We start from the raw sequence: 17,733 nt of genomic DNA, 5'->3' as shown, positions 1-17,733 counted from the left end.
CAGCCAACCCTCTAGGGTCATGACAGTTGTTTTTGTCGCAAGGTGGGGAAAATACTGTGAAGAGGGGATGAAAAAAAACACAGTATTCCACATTACACCTTGAAAAAAAACATAGGCCAGGGACGCTGTAACACGGGGGTCCACTGTTTTTGCTACTTCTTAGTTATAGAATGTTAAAAGTTACAAAGCTAATGTTGGCAAAAATATGGAGTAAGATTGCTGTCAAAAAGACATGCGTGTTTCACCATTTGAGTACAACTCTCGTGAGAAACGACTTCACATGGTATCGGGCTTTTGTGTTCTTTTCTGTTCTGCTTTTGTCTGGTTTTGAGCTGTCTTTTTACATTCTGGGTTGTTTGGGTTTTCTTCATGTTTGTTCATGTATTTGCCAATCAGATCCCTGCTCCAATTGTCTTGCTCAGGTGTTCCTTGTTGTCTTGTCAGCTTTGAGTGTATTTCGTTTCTTGTTTCCTCATTTCTTGTTGGGTTATTGTTAATTATGTCGATCTGGTTCATTTTTTTTCATCTTCATATTAAAGTATTATTTTGAGCACACCCCGCCTCCATGAATTCTGGGTCCACACCCTCTCCAATCATGTCAAAACGGGACAACATTACAGCCTAATATGAATCTTTGGCTATGTTCAAAAAACATTTTGAACTGACCTAATTCCGATTTTTTTGGCCTTTTGTGACCTGTGTCTGATCTTTTTATAGCAGTTTAAATGACGCACATCCGATTTCTTCAAGCGCGACCCAGGCCACTTGAGTTTGTGGTCCTGAAACCGATGATCCAGATTCAATCTGTTGTCGTGCGGCTTCATTATGAACGGCCAGGTGGCTTTCATCCGACCTGCATGTGACCAGCAAGGGACAGATGTCAAAATTCTGTGTCAAATACACGGAAGCTGTTTGGAAAAACCAAAACAACAATGAAGGACAAAGCAGAGACAACTCAATGGAATGTTAGCAAGGTATTTGAGTTGTTTAACATTTAAATATTTATTATATTGCTGATTTATATTGTGTTGTGGGTTTTTCTGCGGTAAGTCAAACACGCCATTTATTGTTTGTTTGTCTGTTTTTTATCGTATATGACATACATTTGCAATAGTTTCTAATTTTTCATCACAATATATTTAATTTGTTAAAAATGAAAGTGGCAATGCTAATGTTAGCCAGCAGACGCTATATGAATACTTTAAGTGTGGTACCAACTCAGCGGGTTTTGCTAGCTTGTTAGGTCGCTAACTCTGTAGCAATGTAGTTCGGTAATAGCGATTGGCCAATTATTGGTGCCTTTCTTCAATTTTTTTTTTTAAATCTGATGGCCAACGATATATTTAAAACAGGTTCACAGAATTATTTGAATTTTCAAGGTTTTTTTTTATAAGAGATTCTGCACATCCTGTGAACACTATTCACCTTTTTTTGTTTGAAATTGAAACAGTTCAGCGAAAGTTTAGGTTTTAATTGACCTTTGTAGGAAATCCTCTTGACCCTGATCGTTCCCTGAAACTTTGGTTAAAATTTGAAAACAAGGATTACTGATATTTTTTTTTAAACTGCATTTGCAAATCTGAAAGTTATTAAATGAAACATTCTTGAAGACATATCAATGAAGTTATGAGTTGGAGTTTTTTTTTAATGCAATATTTTCTCTTTTACTGAAAATAAATATCCGCTTCCATTCAGGGGCAGACCCAGAACATTTGCTGTGTGGAGGTTAAGGTGTCGCAACAGGTGCACAGTCACATACTGTATATAAACGTGAATTTGAATATGCTGTTAACATAAATACCTGGCAGCTGCCAAGAAGTATGAAAATGCTGAATGCACGCAAAAATGGCAGAAAAGTCACTGCTCTGAAAAATTTCTCCTGTTTGTGGGCGTGGCCAAAAAAGATTTCCATCCTGTAGCCCCGCCCCTGCCTCCAATATTGGTATTGGCCCTAAACTGGGATTGGCGACAGTACTTTTTTCCCTTTTGTTTTAAATGACATTTCGGCTATAGACGGCACTATCTCTCAATATTTTTGGGAGGAATTCCCGACGTCTCTTTTCCTCATGTCAGCCTCATGTTGGGGACGATGAAGTCAAGGCTGCTCCCCTTCCCAGCTCGGGAGCACGGGTGGCCACTTGTTGCAACGTCAGTCTCCATCCTTGCTGTACAGGCGAGGAAGGGAGGAGAGGAAGAGGACGACTCGTCACATCCTCTGTCCATATATGGTCATGAAGTTTACACGCAGCGGGGAATCCTCTCACTGGAGCTGATGAATGGGGAGGAGGGCCGTGGAGCCGTCAAAGTGTATATAAGGGGAGCGATGTGAGCGCCACAGCAAGCAAATGACCGCGCGGAGCAACAGACCAGAAGGAATATACTGAATTTCTGTTTTTTATTATTATTATTATTTATAATAAGCACACATTTGTGGATCATTTGTCGAACACCATCCCCAAAAAATAAGAGGAGGGGGTTGACGGATAAACAAGACACCCCAATTTCCCTATATTTATTGATCCTCCAGGCGGACCTTTGAAGTGCACCATTATGTTGAACAACATGGATATGAACGCGAAAGACTCTTTTTACCCTCAGTTTGACAACTGCAGCGGCGGCTCTTCTCTGGGCATGGACGCCGGCGCGAGGAAGGATAACCGAGACACGTTCGGCGACGCGGAGCACTCGGTGCCCGCGCAGTTCGGCCACGGTGAGTCCCGCTGCACGGTGGGGTGTCTTGCATGCAAGGGAATGTCGATAACAAGCGGAGGGGTGGCGGGGGGGGGGGGGGGGGGAGACGGCGACACTTTCGGCGCGGCGTCGACGCGTGTGATGCGCGCTGGATGTGGATGCGCGTGCCTGTTTATGTAACGTCGCGTTTATCCTCCCTTGAAATTCCGAGCGATCGGGTTTGATAAAGTTTTCCTCCGTTTGTGATTCGACAGAAGGAGCCCCCGCGACCCTCAAAACCGAAGCTTCCAACTCGGAATACGCGTTTAACCCTTGCGAGGGCCCCAAAGACGCCTACACCCCGTCCTCGCTCGCCTACTCCGGCAGCTTCTACGTGGAAGCTTCTCAAGGGGCGCCGTGCACCACCGAGACTCTCCTCAACATGATCACCGAGATCGTGGGCATATCCACCATGCAGCTCTCCGAGGCCAACAGCCGGGGGGCTTCGTACACGCCCCCCGCGGACAGCGCGCATTTCGGAGACGTCAAGAGGCAAACCTTCACCCCACCGGCTTACCCCTCCTCCTCCTCCTCTTCTTCCGAGCACCAGCCGGGCTTCACCCAGGACCAGGCGGACCCCCCCGCGCCCGAGCCGTCCACCTCCCAGCTGGGCTTCGCCAAAAGCGAACCCAAATCCGAGGCGGCCTCCTTCCCCGTGGTGGTGAAGAACGAGTTTGAGAGCTACGAATGGGGGGCCTTCTGCAAATCCGACTGCCTGGAGAGCGGCTTCCACACGGAGACCTTCCCCCTGTCCAACGATTTCCCGCCCGAGCAGCAAATGGACGTGAAGGAACTTTTGGACACCTTCCCGGCCATGTGCCCCAATCCTGACGTGGAGTTCAAAGTGGAGGGCGGCATCAAGCAGGAGCAGTGTTTCTCCGACACGTGCTCGCAGAGTTACACGTACAACGGCTACCTCCCCCCGCCCATGGGCCTGAAGCCATACGCCGAGCCCCCTCCCGCATCCAACCAGTGCGAGTCCATCTACGCCTCCCCGGCGTTACCCAGCACCATAGACTCCATCCTCTACTCGTCCCTGCTGCCCGACTCCTTCGCCCAAAGTTACACCGCCCGTGCCGCGGCTTCCACCTCCGGCGCCACCCCCGCCAAGCCGCCCCGCGCCCGCAAGAGCGCCGGCGCCTCCTCCTCGCACGCCCCCCCGAAGGAGAAACCCTTCACCTGCCCCATGGAGAGCTGCGACCGGCGCTTCTCGCGCTCGGACGAGCTCAACCGCCACATCCGCATCCACACGGGCCACAAGCCCTTCCAGTGCCGCATCTGCCTGCGCAGCTTCAGCCGGAGCGACCACCTGACCACGCACACCCGGACTCACACGGGAGAGAAGCCCTTCTCGTGCGACGTGTGCGGCAAGCGCTTCGCCCGCAGCGACGAGCGCAAGCGGCACGGGCGCGTGCACCAGAAGCAGAAGGAGAAAATGGAGCTCAAGCCTCAAGTGACTCCCAACGCGTGGCCCTTCGCTCTGCCCGAGGGCATCTGAGGAACCCTAACCCCCCTCGGCATCGCCCCGCACCCCACCTCTCGCACATTTTCGGATCTTTCCGTCTCGGAAGGCACGACTCCGAGCGTTCGGATGGAGAGCGCAACGGGCTGAAGACAAAATGGAGGGCGGCCGTTTGACCCCGCACGGGCGAACGTCGACGTGGAGGCGAGCCCGGCTCGTTGGGCGCATGACTGCTGTTCAGCACCTCTGCATCAGGACAGCTCCATCCTCACTCTCATCCCGCCTCTCATCGCCCACGGGTGGATTGCACTTGCAGATTTCTATCGAGATTTTCAACTCAGAATGTTCTATTTTTTCCTGCGGTTGGACTCTGTTGCTCAATGCATGTTAGATTTTTTTTCTTTTTTGTTTTTTTTTTTTTGGTTTCCTTTAAATATCTTGGAATGGCGCCCCCTCCTCCAATCACGCCACAGCGGAGGGGGACTGTTCAAATGAATGTAAGCTAATATATTTATGGTTTTGGCCATAAAATGGAATCAAACTTAGTGTTTGTTTATACTTCCTATCATTTAGCCGTCAGTGTTTTTTTGTCATTGGACTTTGTGTTGTTCAAATTGTGAAAGATATATCATTAATGGCAAATAAATATATTTGTATTACTGTACTTCCTTGTATTTTTATAGCTGAGTGTATATTTTACATTGATGGCATTTGAGCCTCATTTTACGGGGGGTATTCCAAAATCCTTAATAATGTATCGGTTTTCGAGGGCTATATTGTTCAGTAACTCAGTATTTGAAATGTCATCGTTTGATAACTTTTTTTTTTTTTCCTTTTCTGCACTTCACCTGGCCAACGTTGTTACATCGAATCAACGGAGGCTGGTTGTGTGCCTATTTAAAACATGTACAGAAGTGTGCTGAATTAAGCTAGGACCGACTAGCATATCAGGTAGCACACATTGCTGCAAGCTAGGGTTCAGCCACGAAGGACTTTTGACGTTTGCTTCGGGGATGCTGAAACTTGAAAAAAAATCGAATGAAATAAAAGGTTGACAGTTTGGTGAAATTGTCACCAACAGGGTATTGCAAAAAAAGTAATTTAACTCGCCTTAAGTTATATTAACTGTTCAAATTTGTACATACACAGTTTCTACAATACATGAACTTGATATTGATGTTGTTATTTTTATGAAGATGATGAACAAAATAAACTTTTTCTGCCAGCTGCTATTTTTTCTCATCGTGCATTATTTTCTGTTTGCCTCAGCTTGAATGTGTTGCCTTGCTTGAACATGTACACACGATGCATTTTACAAACAGTTGGGTTTAAAATAACCAAGTTATGGGTCCAAAAAGACCATTCCAATATTTGGGTTAATTTGACCCAACTTTCTGTTTTGTTTTGTACAAAACATTGCAGAAAATTGGTTATTTTGTACAAAAAAAAAAATATAAAATTGAACTGTCATACAAAGCAACATTGTAAGTAATTTTTAACAGGTTATTTTAAACCGGACTGTTTGAAGAGTTGTTCATAATTTCTTTAAAGCCAATTCTGATATTTAGCAGTGTAAAATTTTGATATCTAATTAACCAGCCAATTAGTTTAAAAAAATACAATGAACAAAGTAACTTTTTGGGGGGTTCCTTAACACTTTCAACAATAAACATATGAATTACTGGCAGAATATTTGACTGGTTTAGTATTTAGCTACTACAGAGTAAAATGATAAAAAAAAAAGCTGATTTTTGCCCATTTTTTGGGGTGATATTTAAACGTCTCGCTAGCTTTATGTTTAAATGTGTTCACGATTTTTCTTTTCTCTAATTACCACGGTTCCAATAAAAGGAATGAACATATATTTTATGTTTTTAAATTTTGTTTTACACCCCCCCCCAAAAAACAAACACAAAAAAACAAACAGATTGGCCAGTTCTGACATTTGCCAGAATAAAATTAATTTAACCAGCCAACGATTAAGAAAATTACAACGAATAAAATACTGTCATTTTTGGTACCTCAACAATAACATGAAATACAGGCAGAACATTTGACTGATTTAAATGAGAGAAAAATCTGCAAAAAATTACTTTTTTTTCTATTTTTTGAGAGTGATGTTTGTTTTCTGTAATGTGTTAATGTATTAAAATATATATACATATATACAGGATAGATAGATAGATAGATAGATAGATAGATAGATAGATAGATAGATAGATAGATAGATAGATAGATAGATAGATAGATAGATAGATAGATAGATAGATAGATAGATAGATAGATAGATAGATAGATAGATAGATAGATAGATAGATAGATATGTGAGCAAATATTGGGAAAGTATGGGCCACATTTTGCTTCTGTCAAAATAAGTTGGTCCCTAGAAAGACACACCTTTGCGAAGGAGCTCCAGCATATAAAAGAGAACTTTTGTCATTGCTGCCATTCCAACTAGCCTTGAATTCAGATGACATTTCTCCTCTCCTCAAGAAAATCGACATCTAGAGTATTTTTTTTGTGTGTGTAACGGCAATGTGATAATTTGATCCCCTCTTGCTATTCTTTGCTTTGCACTTCCAGTCAAGCACAAAAAATATTCATTTCCCTTTAACTACAGGCAGTGATTATGGTCTGATTTTTTTTTCCTTATAAAAGAACTATTACTGATGTCATACTTCCTTGTAAATGGTAATACTGCTCTCCTATCAGTGTGTGTGTGTGTGTGGGGGGGGGGGGGGGGGGGCATGGAAGATGGTGATTAAAATTAAATATCACAGTGATTAAATTGTGAGAATTTCTTCTGCAATAACACACAAAAGTATAACCTTTTACATTTGTAAGAAACCTTTACCCTATCAATAGTCTTTTCCATTTCAAATTTGTGATTTTTTTTTAAGTTGAATTGAATTGAGTTGAGTTGAGTTTATACAGGGCATCAATCTGGGGGATGGGGGGGGGGGCACAGTTGATTGTGTCACGATTTAACTCATTTTGGATTTTTGGTTGTATGATTGGATTCAGAATTTATATTTGGTTCGACACGATTTTGATTATTTTGATTGATAATGATCGCGGTTTTAGTACATACATATGCAAAAAGTCTTCATGATCTACTCCTGTTTGCTTTGCGAGACAAAATGACAAATGGAGACATTGTGCTTTTTTTTTTAAAGCATTTTTCAAAGTTTGGAATTGTAAGAACAACAAGTACTATATTTTTTATATTTGATTCATTGACACAACCACCAAAATGGAAGACGGAAGCCTTGACGTACTATTTATTGCAAATAAGTAAAATTATCGAAGTCGTTTCCCTTCTGATTGTTATCCTTAATATATATCAGCCTTTATACGTAAATCAACAGGAACCATAAATTGTTAAGAATTTTGCAGTTCAATGCATAGATGAACAATTTTTTCTATACGAATTTGACATGTTCAACTGCATTTGAACGCAGCAACAGCTGACGTTGGAGACTTATGCCGTATTTTGACAGCGTCATTGAATTGAAAGTGGTTTCATAGCTTTCCTAATCAGTTATTGATTATGGTTTTTGTTGTTGGTAGAGATGTGAATCGATACAAATGAGCGTTGGACGAATTATCCGTTATTCGTGGCCTCCGGCCATGTTTGAGCTCCGGTCCATCTAAGCTAGTTTTCGTGTGGGACACAAGGTACACACGTTGAAATCATAAATCTCTTGCTTACTTTTGCTGATATTTCATGATCTTTCTGTGTCATTCTAGAAGCTGACACGTACTGATATGACATAAGCAGCTACGTCACACCTACGCCAGACGTGTTCTCATGCAGGATGGCGTTCAGTAGGAGAAACAACACAACGCCGGTTGCCCCAAGTGACTCGTAAGTGTCAAACATACTGTAGCCGTGTTAGAAGGCAGCCTGCCATTTGGACTGAGGTGACAAAAGTGGTCACACTTCGTTCTCCGGTAGAAGGACGGATATTCATGAAAAAATAAAAAGCCCTAGTAATAGTACTGCTGCAATTCCACATTTTACTTTTTTGAAGATAAGATTGCCATACTCAGTTGTGGACATGCAGAATTGTTCATTGTCAAACTCAATTGTGGACTTGCAGAAGTGCTCATTGTATAACAACTTGAAGGCATTTGTTCAACAGTGCAATTTTGAGTTAACTAGTTCCAATTACTTGGTCTAGGCTGCACAATGCATCGAGTTTGGATGCCACAATTACAAAAAAAAAGCCCAGTATAGTTATCTAAGTCCATGTAGGGAGGTCCTCCCAATGACTGAGCCGAAACAAAGAAGCCTGTTAGCTTACAAGCTCGCTGGTGTCTCGCCCTTAAGCACTTGACAAAATGGTCAACCCCAGAGATGAATAAAAATAAATGGATTTTGCAATATTAATAATAAACAATTTTAAAGTCATAACAACAAAAGTCAACTTTTTGGCGCTTTTAACCATGTTCCATTGTTGATTTCTCACCCTAAACACTCCCAAAGTGTTATTTTCCTTTATTGATGCATTTCTATGTATTCAATGCGTATTCTGCGCTTTTGCCCTGAACGTGTAGATGAAAATGTCTTGAAGTGCACAACAGAAGCACATCGCAACTCCCCTACACCTCCCGCCAGTGCAGAGAAAATAAACGCTGACCTTATTCACATTTCTCAGTTTTGTTTTGGTTCCAGAGTTGAGGAGAAGAGATTTTGCATTGAGTTTGCCAAGAAAACTTCAATATTTCCTTTATTAACTACGTTTTACTGTAGAAATGCTTAAATGGACAATATGTGTGTTTTGGAGCGTACAGCTGGGCAATTAGTGTCAGTAGTAAATAATTCACCCGCAGACGGAATTATTGTTATGCGTACTGGGTTTCCATGGGGACGGATTTGATAGCAGAAACATGTATTAGTAAGAGCGGTGTGTTGATGCCGTTTTGAATTTTAATATCAGTAAAACGCCTGCAATTGGCCCCATATTGTCAAAAAGGGGGAGAGGCAGCCACACAATAAGAGGCGCGGTCCCTGCATACGAGGCGTTTTACTTCCTGGTTAGAAATATCGGTACCATAAAACAGGGGTCCCCAATGTTTTCATAAAACTCGGACAATAGATTAAACGGAAATAGTTCGTCATTTCGAGTGTGGTCCATGCTGCCCAGTACCAGTGCCATGGATGAGAATTCTCATCGTTTACAACAGTAATAACAATATTAAAGAATAAAATTCTCATCAAATACGTTTTTTTATGGAGGGTAGCTGACACCCTGGGTTAATGCTTACCTAATTCTGCATAAGCCAATTGAGCACTGTAGTGATAACTGTGACCGTTGGATGGCAGTGTTTCCACATATTACCTACATGCAATTCAAAGTAAGGAATGGAAATCAATCTTTCATATGATAGCGCCCATATTTACATAGTCATTGCACACAATGTTCTGTTGGCCTTGAAAGATGAGTGAAAATGTTAAATGTGCTGGTCCTCTAGAGGTTTGCTTTTCCAATAACGATTGGCACTGAAAGAGTTCATCCACAAATCAGGTCACATAGGACATATTGTTGTAAAGGTTATTTTTGACCTGATTTCGCCTACAAAACCTCAGGTGGCCGGATTATACTGTGATGTTGGGCGGTTTTCCGTGGCGCGACGGTAAAGCCTCTATCTCATTGAGGGGTTAATGCTGGCGAGTGCCTGCCAAGGTAACGGCTTTTTTTTTTTGGTCTCCTCAGAGTTCGTTCAAAGTCTCCAGAGTTCATCAAAAGGTCGTCAGGTATTCACATGCAACGGTCTTGTTGCAAAGACATTTTGAATGATCAAAATTTCCTTTTGGTGACCTTGACCAATCCTTAAGGTTACGCTGTGTAATAGACCGTTTTTCATTAAAAAGGACTATATTAACTGATTATCAATTTAAAAAACCTGCAAATAAATGTGTTATTAAAGACCAACAGTATGTTTTAAATATAATCGTAGGTCTAGTTATTAAATAAACTAGCCTCTCTGGAGGCTGCCATGTTTGTTATAGCTACAGACAATGGTAAATGCAGCACCTGTAGCACCTCCTGCTGTCCGTAATGAAAAACAGTCTAAATCTTACACAGTGTCCCTTTAAGAAAACCAAAAGAGACGCTTCCTTTGGGGACATTCAACAGTTTTCACCCCTCAGTGGGGTTTTATTTAGCATCGCGGAAAACCGGCCAACAATATGTTCTGTGCGACCTGACGTTTTGCTTAATATTGAGTTTATTATTAATATTTCCAAATACACTCATTCTTATCCATCTCCGGAGCCGACCGTTTTGCCACTTGCTGTCGACCGAATACTGACAAATATCTATACTTTTACCGTCATAGTTAAAGCATGTTTTTAATTGTGTTTATATATATATATATATATATATATATATATATATATATATATATATATATATATATATATATATATATATATATATATATATATATATATATATATATATATATAACACAATTAAAATGTTAATTTATGTTTAGTCTATACTCAGTCTATACTGATAAGTATGCGATGCAACTGGAGCTCTGTGAATTGTATGTTTCATCATCTGCAGTCTATCAACACTTACAGAAAGACACAGGCATGCCATCACACAATAGCACATAGTTTTAGTGAGGAAAGCTGTCCGGCGATGGATAGTGGAGGTTTTTGAATTGCTGCAATGTGCAGTCACTGTGACCATTATCCCAACACTTGAAGACTGAAGAGTTGTTGAACTCTGGCCACGGATGAAATTTCTGCATTTGGGCGCTCACATCGCCATTTGCATATTGTAAATGGTGCTCGATATAGCTCCACGACGTGTTGCGCCGATGTCGTCTTTATCGAACGACGTGTCCTGGCTTGGACAAAAAAAAAAGGAGAAAAAAAAGACATAAATCAGTTCTTTCCTTGCCACTGACATTTATGTTGCCAGCTCCCGTAGACACGCATAATTGCAGAGGCCATTAAGTAATCGTGCAAGAAGGGCATATGTCTGCCGCTGAGATTTCTCACGACGCGGACCTCCGCTGTGAATTGTAGCACATCAAGTCCATTAAATGTCTGCCAGGTGTTACAAATGCAAACATGTTAACATTAGGCCCGGAGGAGGAGGAGGGGGGTGGGGGTGAGGCAAGGAGGGTTATTCAAGGTGGTGTGTGTGTGTGTCTTGTGCTGCTAATGTATTCTGAATGTAACCATGCGCAGATGTGCTCTTACTTCTGCATTGTCTCATCCAATTAATCGCTTGATGCAGGATTGCTCCTGGATAAATCAATATAGAGCATTTATCTGCCGCACCAAATGAGCACTTTGGCTTCAGATTAAGAAAAGCCTTAGAATTGACAGTGAGGGATTAGATTGGCCCAGATTCCAAAGGAGACGTGTCAAATGCACAATACTTTGTACTATATGGACAAATGTTTTGGAACACTTTGGCCATGAAGCCAAGAAATTTGGGAATGTTGGGAGCTAAACTTGAAAAGTCTGCAGTGAAGCTCTGTATGATTTTGGATGGTCTGCAAGGGAAATTTAGATAAATGAGTAAATCTCTGATGGGACAGAGATTGTGAAAATTGTCTATTTACACAGATCTGATCTTGATGGGATCAGCAGATATTTTGTATGGTATAGAAATCGGTGATTGGTTGTAATGTTCGTCAATCAATCGGGCATGGGGGTAGACCGTCCCACCCCTAAGGACCATTTGGAAAAATCCCTACATTTTCTCCAATTTACAGATGGCCATCACTGCTTTACACTTAAAAGAGCTCGGTAATCATAAAAATACTAAATTAACAATCAATGGCTCTTTAGGAGCCAGCATATTGTAAACAAAATAACTACATTGGTAAAGTATTCAAATCTATACTGTACATTGAGGTGGCCACAAAATTTGTCACAGAGGAGAGACAATAAACAACGTGAAGTCTTTTTTTTCTTTTTTTTTTGGAAAGAATTGTTCAGAAACCGGCGAACTTCTGCTTCCGGTGAAGTAAGATGAGATCACTGCCTTGAGTTGCCAATCAAATTGACCAAATGACTACTTGTCTTTAAAAATTCATGAATTGGATCCCTTGTCAGAATTATCAATAAGACATTTGGCAGCGTTTTTCTTTCAGAACAGTCACATGCAGTGCATCCTCCTGTCTTTCATTGCCACAAACACCCAAAAGAAAAATTGCGTCCTTTCCAGGGTAAAGAAACCTCATGGCGCGAGATCTCCTCCCATCCCTGATGCTCACCAAGAAATATGTTGTTGATCAGCCTGTTTTTGACAGAATACCCACCTTTTGCGATCGCCTCTCCATTTTCAGCCTGCACTTTATGATGCAAAGAAAAAAACAAAGCACGGACAGAGCACCAACTGAAGCAGGTTTATTTATAGTATATCCGTCAATTAAGGTCAGTGTAGACCAGTGGTTCTTAACCTTGTTGGAGGCAGTGAACCCCACCTTTTTCATATGCACATTCACCGAACCCTTCTTTAGTAAAAAATAAAATATGATTTTTTTTTACTGGTGCACTCAATGAATTGTGCATTAATATCACCTTGTTCAAATACAAAAACCAACTCAGTGGGTAGAAGTACCAGTTCCCCACCGCCACGTCATGAGTCCGTACGGCGATCGACCCTTTAGATTGCCGGCGGCAGGAGCTTATTTGCCTGGATCGGCGCTCGGGAGATAACGGGCTAATTCCGGTGTGTGGTCCCGACTGAGAAGGAGGTCTCACTCTGCGCTCTCAAAGCGGACAGGTAGCGAGTCTCACTCAGACACATACTGTATACAGTCCTCTCTAAGCGGTCTGATAGGGAGTTCTCACTCTGCTGCATAAACCAGTGACCTCAAGGCAGACCGGTAGGAAATCTCAGAGCAGGACGCTTTCAATGACTGTGCCCACCAACTGCAGACTTGACTGAGGGGTGGACCTCTGCGGCGAAGGCTCCACCGAACCCCTGAGACCGAACCCCTAGGGTTCAATCGAACCCAGGTTAAGAAGCACTGGTGTAGACAAACCCAATCAGTCCATGTATTTTTACGAGGCTTCCCATCATAAAGCACCCGCCGCAAATGCGGAAGCACTTGCCATAGGTGTTTCCATCAATGGCGGGCCATCAGTTTTTCCCCCAACATTGCAACTGACCATGATTTTCTAGTATTCCATCAAGGACACACCTATTGATTAAGACGTAGGTGTATTCTTTTCCCAACATTAACAATCAGGTAAGAGCGAACAGACACTCTTATCCGGTGTAAATAGCAAATGTAGTTAAGTGGCCCATCTCCAAGTCAAAGCCTTTCTCATCCTTGGGGCCATTCAGCATCTTAAGCCCACCTGGAGAGGAACAAGTGTGGTCCCCTGTCGTCCCTCAAGAGTCCAACATTCCGGTTATCCATGCTTGAACTCCAAACAAACCTCCCTCTACAAGAATAATCCAATAATGACTTTGAACGAGACCGAATTCATTTGCCCGCGGGATCGAATCGGAGGCACTTGCTGCGTTCGGAGCTCCGGATATCAGGTCACCTCGAGTGCCAATTAATAATCACAGCCCTACTTGAGACGGTCTATACGGTCTTGACGCGCTTCTAGATGGATCTGTTGCGGGGCAATCACATAATGTTATGCGCACCTTTTCGAAATGTGCGCCGGGCGGGGGCCCCGTCACGGTCCTCGGGGTGGGCACAGTAATCAAGGTGTATAATCGCACGGCGCTAATGGCAATCAGGCTCGGCGAATTAATTTTCCTCGGATGGCGACTAAGGCCGCCGGTCCCGCTTCGGCCCATGAAGAAGGGTGTAGGTGGTCTGGAGAGCGCAGGTGATTAAAACCCGGAGAAGGCGCCGCATGGCCAAGGAGCTCGTTATGCAAACATTGTCAAAGTGCTTAATTCCTCATCTCTCCTTGTTCCGCTTCCCCAATTCTTCGTTTGTGTTGGCGATGAGGCCGAGCACAACGAGGGAAAGTTCTCTTTTTTTGTCGCTTTCCTTCCAAGTCAACCCTGGGGTCAAGGAGTCCATTGCCATGGCAACCACGTCAAAGGGCTCACCGTATATAGCGCATCCCGAGTGAATGGGAAGTCGTGTACGTCTTGCTTGCTGAATGACTTCTTTGGCATCCAATTACTCCAGACAATTTACAGCTGCCCTTGGAACACACACATTCTGCCTTAAGATGGCGACGGTCAGTGGGGAAGTTGAGTATGGACATCTATTTTTTTTCTTAGATGATGCGCACAAGAGCTAGCAATGTGACACATGCATCTGTTGAAATTAACAAGTAATGTAAAGTGCCATCAAATGCTCCATTCTGTGTGAAGCTAGCATGTTTTTCCTGTGCTTCTGTCCAACAACGCGCTATTCATACAACTGTGGAAAAAAAAAGAACATGAATGATTGTTCGTCTCTGCGTGCCATTCAATTGACTGGCAACCAGTTCAGGGTGTCCCCCGCCTACTGCCCGTAGACCGCTGGGATAGGCACCAGCAAGCCAGCGACCCTAGCGGCTATAGAACATGGATCAATGAATGGATATTAAGGCTGAATTTTGCATTTATTTTGGAGTCAAAATTCGTGTGGTAAAGGGCCTCTGTCATGGAAATTCCACTTTTTGGTGCTAACCGTTTTACCATGTTGATTTATCACCCTAAATACCCCCAATCTGTTATTTTCCTTCATTGACGCATTTTAAAAATTTGCGGTATGTGCTCTGTGGTATGTCCAAAGTTTTTTTTTTTTTTTTCCAGGCTTATAATATGGCCTCCGCATGGCTACATGGCTCGAGTCTTGTTTTTTTGACTCCCGTAAGTACAAACAGTCCTTTGCAACCCGTCTCCCTCCATCGGTCATCGCCTTTGTATGTTTCATGGACGACTTGAGACTTAAGTGAAATTTAGTTGCTTTCGACTTGCGCAGGGGTAATGGCGATAAAGAAACCTTGAAAACATTGAAACCTTGATTTGCTGCAGAAACTGTTAAACTCTCAAATCACGCCCAAAGTGCCTTCACGCTCATTTGAGAACTGTTGCAGTATATCACTGATGAACCACGGATGCTGACGGAATATTTGAATAGATGATAGCCGCCGTGTCCAAAAATACACCTCATTTGGTTGTTTAGAGTAGAATTTCAAGTCTTTTCGACGAGGGTTCACCTCACAGCTTTAACATATAATGAGGGGATCTACTTTGGGTGCATACGTGGTACGGCACACACCGGGTGACATGTGGCTAAAAGTATCCAGGATTGACAGTAATGACTCTGAAGGAAGTCGGCTCCGAAAACCTGTTGCCTGCTGTCAGAGGAGGACGCGGCCTTAGCACACGCTCCCTTTACACCAAAGGCGACTGAAAAAGACAACTTTTTCTGTGCACCGTTGTTAACCCCCTTCCTGTAAAAACACATGGCGGCCTGACCGTGTGTCCGGCCTAGCGGTGAGTGATTACTTTAGTGCTTTGACATTTGCGGCGGCGGTAATGAGGCGCGCTTCTGTGACAGCCGTGTCACTGGCAGCGGCAGCCGCCGACTGTGTCTCGCTGGCGGCTCGCTCCGGCATCGGGAAGGGAGGCGCGGCGTGGCCAAACCTAACACAGTCTCTCTGTCTTTCTTTCGCTTGCTCTCCCTCTCTCGCCGTAATGACGGCTCACCTGTAGCGAGGCAGACAAGTCTGAGGGAACTGTGCGTGTGTGTTTTAGCGCTTGGAAAAGAGTGACAGAGTTGGCTTGATTGAGGTTCTTTTTATAACTAATTACTTTGCTATGGAAGTGTGGAACTACGCAAGTGTGGAGCTGCCGGAGAAGAGTCAACAATTTTGACTGGCAAACTCGTTTGAACGTCCTTGCAAACAGAGCTATCGAAACCAGTGAGGAATCGATCAATTGACAACTAATTAAGTATTAATAATAACAAAGTCATACTTTTCATGAAAAATTGTCCAATATTATGGGATTCCAGTGAATATTCTTTTTTTGTAGTCCTCCACGCAAACAGAATTTTTAGCTTAATGTTAAAGGGAGTTTGTGTAGTTTTTTGCATGCTTTAGGGGCATTACGGTGCAGCAAAAAACTTTACTTCTGCTGTCTCTAGCTATAACAGACATGGCGACCTCCGGAGGAGTGCCACCCACCTTGTGATATCATTTAATGATAACTAGACCTATGATTATATTTAAAACATTTATTTGCATTTTTTTCTAATTTATATTCATTTAAGTTTCAATTTTTAAGTGGAAAACGGTCTAAATCATATTCAGTGTCTCTTTAATATAAAAAAAATTACAAAGCTTTTATTTTGAAAACAAATGACTAACATTTTTGCCCTGTTTTTACCTCAAAAAGCAGAGATGGACCATGTTACACAGAAAAGTAATGAGCTGTGATTGGTTGTCACCTCAACATTGACCAACTGTGATGTCATTTTCAGGGCGCAGCCAGTGCCAAAATGGCTGCCCCCTGAGATGGATTGAACCATCTAGATTTTCCTGCTTATTTCGTATTCTACAAACACAATATTAATCAGAACACCGTTTTTTGTCTAATGAAGAAACATAGAACATATTATTGTGAAAAGAAGTGTGGCTTAGTTTCCCTTTTAAAGCTTCCATTTGTTGAACTATATTCTTCAAATCAGCCAACCAAAGTTCTGGTCCACATCAGACTACGCCACTGCCAATCCTCTTTCCTTTCTCTTAGTCTGTCTTATTTTTTCCCCCCATCTTGTGCGCACACTCATGGCAGACAACTTGGCACTCTAAAGCAGCCGCCCAACGGAAATCCTGAAAACATGCTAGCTGTTTAGTTCAAATTTATCATCTTTTGGAATAAAATTTTCTTAAAAACACAAAAATTCTAAAACACAGCCAAAACACTCAAAATTCCAAACCGCTGGACCTCGGGGGGCATTTTGACTTTCGAGGTTCCAGCGTGGTACCAAAGTGAGTGGGCTTGCACAAATCCATCTCACAGAGTGCGCCAGGCCAGCCATTTGCATGCGCTCAACCAGCTTCATGCAAATGGCGCATCTAAATTAAGCATAGAAAATCAAGTACGGCCGCGCCATGAAATGTATGCAAAATGAAGCCACTTGAATATTAGCGCCCCGCACGAATCCTCATTTGAAAAAGCGGCGGAATGCTAACAGTTGTGTCTGTAACAGTTTAATGGACACGCATGGAGATCTATACGGTAGCCTTGAAAATAACGAACTGTATCACTGCATGTATGATGCCGCGGTGCTCTTATTGCTCTTTCTTCTGTGTGCCTGCGGGTGGATAAACATTTTTCACTTCTTCAGTGGTGAAAGAAGCATTTTAAAGGAGACAGCTTTGGTAAATGCAACACTGTAATTAAAGCCTATGCACATTAAGGGCAAAAAAAAAAAATGTACGCCGTATATCAGGTGAATATCTTGAACCCTGACATTCTGCTGAATGGCCCTCCTTAGATGCTCTGAGCGTCAAGAAACTGCGCTCTTAAATCTTGACATTTCGTTGGGTTTTCAGTTAAGTTAGTCATAGAAAAATCAAATGTTAATCT

General features: G+C 42.7%; 1 protein-coding gene across 1 annotated transcript; it reads left to right on the top strand.

Moving 5' to 3' along the window:
- Window positions 1-2,329: 2,329 nt before the first annotated feature.
- Window positions 2,330-5,422, top strand: LOC148421442 (uncharacterized). The gene is made up of 2 exons (XM_088418578.1): window positions 2,330-2,710; window positions 2,946-5,422. Exons 1-2 carry the CDS (start codon window positions 2,551-2,553, stop codon window positions 4,226-4,228), a joined length of 1,443 nt encoding a protein of 480 aa, XP_088274704.1. The 5' UTR covers window positions 2,330-2,550; the 3' UTR covers window positions 4,229-5,422.
- Window positions 5,423-17,733: the final 12,311 nt, after the last annotated feature.

The sequence above is a fragment of the Hippichthys cyanospilos genome, chromosome 7 (assembly GCF_059441005.1).
Source record: "Hippichthys cyanospilos isolate Australia breed blue-spotted pipefish chromosome 7, RoL_Hcya_1.0, whole genome shotgun sequence".
Classification (NCBI taxonomy): Eukaryota; Metazoa; Chordata; class Actinopteri; order Syngnathiformes; family Syngnathidae; genus Hippichthys; species Hippichthys cyanospilos.
Note: the sequence above shows the minus strand (reverse complement) of the source record. Positions and strands in the feature narration are given on the sequence as shown.

Coding starts and splice junctions, on each gene's coding strand:
- LOC148421442 (XM_088418578.1), top strand. CDS start 2,551: ATGTTGAACAACATGGATATGAACGCGAAAGACTCTTTTTACCCTCAG. Junction 2,711..2,945: donor GCCCGCGCAGTTCGGCCACG/GTGAGTCCCGCT, acceptor GTGATTCGACAG/AAGGAGCCCCCGCGACCCTC.